This window comes from Benincasa hispida, chromosome 5 (assembly GCF_009727055.1).
Source record: "Benincasa hispida cultivar B227 chromosome 5, ASM972705v1, whole genome shotgun sequence".
In the NCBI taxonomy this organism is placed as follows: domain Eukaryota; kingdom Viridiplantae; phylum Streptophyta; class Magnoliopsida; order Cucurbitales; family Cucurbitaceae; genus Benincasa; species Benincasa hispida.
The window spans coordinates 62,168,202-62,172,964 of record NC_052353.1 but is presented as its reverse complement, the minus strand read 5'-3'; the positions used below and the strand labels follow the sequence as shown (position 1 = coordinate 62,172,964).

At 29.9% G+C, this 4,763-nt stretch overlaps 1 protein-coding gene across 1 annotated transcript; it reads left to right on the top strand.

The window, feature by feature from the left end:
• Window positions 1-784: 784 nt before the first annotated feature.
• On the top strand, window positions 785-3,250 carry LOC120078233 (LOB domain-containing protein 4-like). Its single transcript, XM_039032455.1, has 2 exons — window positions 785-1,238; window positions 2,709-3,250. The coding sequence occupies exons 1-2, from the start codon at window positions 1,035-1,037 to the stop codon at window positions 2,988-2,990; spliced, it is 486 nt and encodes a 161-aa protein (XP_038888383.1). The 5' UTR covers window positions 785-1,034; the 3' UTR covers window positions 2,991-3,250.
• Window positions 3,251-4,763: the final 1,513 nt, after the last annotated feature.

Genomic DNA, 4,763 nt, shown 5'->3' with positions numbered 1-4,763 from the left:
ATAATTTTTTTGGTTTATTTTAAACTTAACAATATTAAAATAAAATGACAAATTTAAACTAATCTAAATCTAATAGCTGATTAAATACTTTCTTAAATCCAAACTTTCAAAACCTACACTCCAAACACAGTTTTCTTAAACCCTTAATGTTTATTGTTTAATGTTTAGACTTCACTTGATCATTATTTTGGTGGGGAAATTGAACCTAGTCATATGCCAGTTAAGCTACGCTCATGTTGGCGAAAGATGTTCTTTAAAAGTAATTTTTAAATCATTTATTGACTGAAAAACTTAAGTTGATATGTAAAATAAAATTTAATATTATAACAACCCTAAAGTAACTTCAATTTTTTTTTTTTGGAGTAATTCTTTAGTCTATCTGGATTGAACGAATTTTCAAACGATACGTTCAAGAATCAAGATCTTCTCAGGTTGGGCATCATCTTTTTAGCTGCAAAGTGAAAACTCAAAATTATCTGGTAATTATGCCCTTTTCTCTTAATTCAGAGGCCTTTTTTTAGCCTCTTCTTTGTACTCACTTGATTACCAATGAAGTGCTTATATTTGTTACTTTTCAAAAAAAAAAAAAAATGAAATAATTAATTGGGGTAATTTGAATAAAAAAAAAAAAAAAGGGGGGGTTGGCTTGCTTAATAATGATAAAAAATTCCAATAATGTAGAGGCAAAAAAAATCTTGGAATTCTTCCATGGTGGGTCCCCCTAAAAAGATTTTGGTATCACTTCTACTCTATTTAATTGATGCCACCTGATCTCTCTTTCTCCCCTCAAGTTCCCAAACCCTACTTTTTTATTCTTCCTCCTCTAGTCAATTCTTAAATTGCCTTTTTAATCTCCCCTCCATTTAATCAAAATTCTCTTCTTCTGATTCTTCTTCTTCTGATTCTTCTTCTTCATCTGGGTTCACAATATATTATTATATAGTTAATTAGAAATATCTCAATTTTGGAGATATATGAATTATATTATATAGAGATCAGAGGGTTTAATTTTGGGTATTCTATATGTAAATTAAATGGCATCGTCGGAGATGATGATGATGATGAATGGGAGCTGCAAAAAGGGAAGTGGGGCAGCGCCGTGCGCTGCGTGCAAGCTTCTCCGGCGGCGGTGTGCTCAGGACTGCGTTTTTGCTCCTTATTTCCCTGCCGATCAACCCCACAAATTCTCCAGTGTTCACAAGGTCTTTGGAGCTAGTAATGTCAGCAAATTGTTACAGGTTCATTCTCTTTTATTTTCTCTCTTCCAACCCCATATTACGCATATATGCATCCTCAAATTAATTAGTACGTATGTAATTCATATATCTTATAAATATTTGATACCCTCTTAAAAAATTAGGAATTTTTGTCTAGTACTATACTATAATATCTACTTCCTGTCTCTTCACATTGTCATATCTCAGTTATAAGTATATATATTTCTTTGAATGTAGTTGGGTCTTATATAATTTCTAATGCCTCGCAATTCAATGATTGGAGTAATATATATACTATTTATGTTGTTATTGTAGATTTGGAAAATTGGTTGAGATCATTTATTGTAGGGTTAATATTAATTGCTAAGGAATTATGAAATCCCACATTCTTGCCTTGTACTGAATATCAAGAGGTTAAATCATAAGGTTATTAGTCCATGAACTTTAAGATTATTTGTACAATTTAGTCTATGAGCTTTCAATATTGTTTTATAGGAATTTTTAATTTTGTGTCTATTAGGATCTTAATTTTATATCTAATAGCTCCGAAAAATTTAAATTTTTTTAAAAATTAATTGATCAATGAGATATAAATATTTGAATTAAAGTAAACATGAACTTGATTAAATTTGTAATTTAACCTAATATAATTAAAACAATCTTCTGTCAGTGCAGTTCTCTTTACTTTTAGAAAGAAAGAGAAGGCTATCTTTTGCAGATTATTCTTCATCTCACATGTAAGAGAGAAAAGGGTTTGTTCAGGTGTTCAAATTAGAGAGCATGTCAAATTTAATAAAGAAGAAGAAAAAAAAAAGATGCTTCATTATGCTTCAGAGTGGAATTTCAATCTATTTTGTTTTAGCTAAAGTACTTTATGACCATTTTAAATAGTATTTTTTTTTCTTTTTCTTTTTAAAATTTTGAAGAATTAGGAAAAAAAAACAACATTGCTCTCAAACTTTTGGTCGTGTGGGAAATCTTATTTAATACGTTAAAACACACATAAATGGACAAGTGTGCACTCGACTAAAATGTAATTTATTTATTTTGCTGGTTTGGCGTGGGGTTAGAATGATAGAGATGTTTCGTCTATAGCTTTGGCGGGAAACTTTAACCAATCTATTATACTTTTTAATCACTAATTATTGGCGTAATGCTGACGTTGTAATCATTTCTACAGTGAATGGAGGCTTAAACGTCATGTCGTACTTTTCTATCTCCAGCTACCGACAATGTCGTCTTAACCCTCTTTATTTTAAATTAAAAGTCAAGAAGGATATGGAGATCATAACAACTCTATTTTTTTTTTTTTTTAAATTTTAAATTATACTTGTGGAGATATGAGAATTTGAAATTCAAACATTTAAGGAAGGAGAACGTATGATCAATTATTTTTATTTTTTCTAGTCATTCACTTGTTATTTACGCATAACAGTAATCAAAATGTCATCTCTTAATATCAAAGAGTGATAATCAGGTTGCATAATTCAGGAATTGCCAGAACATCAGCGGAGCGACGCCGTGAGTTCGATGGTATACGAGGCAAACGCGAGAATTCGAGATCCGGTATATGGGTGCGTGGGAACGATATCGTGTCTACAACGACAAGTAGATGCACTACAACAGCAACTAGCAATGACACAGGCCCAGTTGGTTCAATTGAAAATGGGCCAATTTACATCAACATCACAATCATCATCTAGTACAGATGACCTCCTTCCTTCTCCGCCCAATATCAATATGGGCGCATCCCCATCCTTGTGGTCTTGCTAGCTTTCTCTTGTTTTGGCCCATTTTTCATTATGACTCTTACTTTTTCTTATAACTATTTTAGGAAAAAAAAAATATATCTTTTTATCCCTAAATTTTATATTTTTAACAACATACTTGAGGATAGAGGGATCAATAGGTGCACTCAGACATCTCAATTAGGTTGACACATCTTTAACACCCCTCATCAATATCCCTAAATTTTATAAATATAGTTTCATTTAGTTACTAAGCTTCAAAATGACACTCTTTTAACTTTGGTCTTTGAGTGTTAACTTTCAATTAATTAATTATAAATAATTTTAAAGTGAAATTTTAAAAATTAATTATAATAGTGATGAAAAAAATAGTGGAAACTAATTATGGTCAAAAGTGTTTATGTTGGAACTTAGAGATTATTTGAAATTGGATATTTAATAAAAATCAAAGTTAAAAGAGTAAATTTCAAGACTTCTAGACCAAATTAAACAAACTTAATACTTTAAAAATAAAAGAGTAACAAGGTATAAAAGCCTGAGATTTTCAAATTTAGGGACCAAACCATGAAAAAAACTGCACTCAAAACTAGGGACGAAATTTTCTTTTCATCTTAGTTTTTTAGATTAGGACAACTCTACATGTAACTTTGATCTTTTTGGATTTTTTTTTTTTTTCCCTCTTCTGGGATTAATATCATATATATATATATATGAGTGTCACTCATCAAAACACGTCTAGCTCTTCTATATATCTACACTTGTTACCTTTTTCCTTTCCAGGGTTCCTTTGCCTTTATTGTTGTTTGTGTTACTGTTTATTGTCTTCTTTCCTTGTTTTGTTTTGGTTAAATAGATGTCCAAACAGAATATATTGGATGTGTTGGTGGGAAGATCTTGAGTGGAGAGATACATAAATAAACTATGGAATCCGAAGATCATTTGATATAAATAATATGGTTGAGAAAAGCTTAATGAAACTTGATAGTCAGAAGAAATAACTGCTCCAGAGTTTGAACAATATTTGGATTGAAGAAATCCTATAAATATTCTACATGCCATATGGGTGCTTTAAATTCACTTTGTTATTTTCAATTAGTTCTTTGAGTTTATCAATGTGATTTTTGGAATATGCAACAGTTTTAGAAATACCTAAAGTGTTTGTAATTTTCTAGAGATAACTATTTCCTAAGTTTCCGTTGGATAACAATTTGGTTTTTTTGATTTTGTTTTTTAAAATTAAGTCTATATCATCCACAAATTTGTATTTTTCTTAAGTATAATGATTGAATTCTTAGCCAAATTTATAAAACAAAAACAACATTTTGAAAACTATTTTTTTTTTTAGTTTTTAAAATTTGGCTTGGTTTTTTAAACCACTAGTGAAAAAGTAGATAACAATGAAAGAAATTGGAAGTGGAGGTAATGTCCATAAATTTAATTCTAAAAAACAAAGAACAAAATAATGAGACTTAAATCATTAAATAGGATTCTTTTAGAGTTTTCTATTGACACCTATAAAAAGATGTGTTATGTACTTTTGTAAGTAAGTAAATAAGGAAGTAATTAGTGCTTCAATTGTGAGCAAAGTGCCAAAATACTCACTAGGAAGAAGTTTCTCTCCTTATATATTGTCTCTTCATCCTAAACTCGAGCCTAACTTTCCTAAAATTAATTGTTACCCTCTAATTAGAGCATCCAATTTGAATTCCCACATCTTGGGAAACTTACCCTAGGTAATTGATGAATTGTATATAAATTACTTAAAAGACAATTTCTTTATTGGTACTGAAATTTTTCC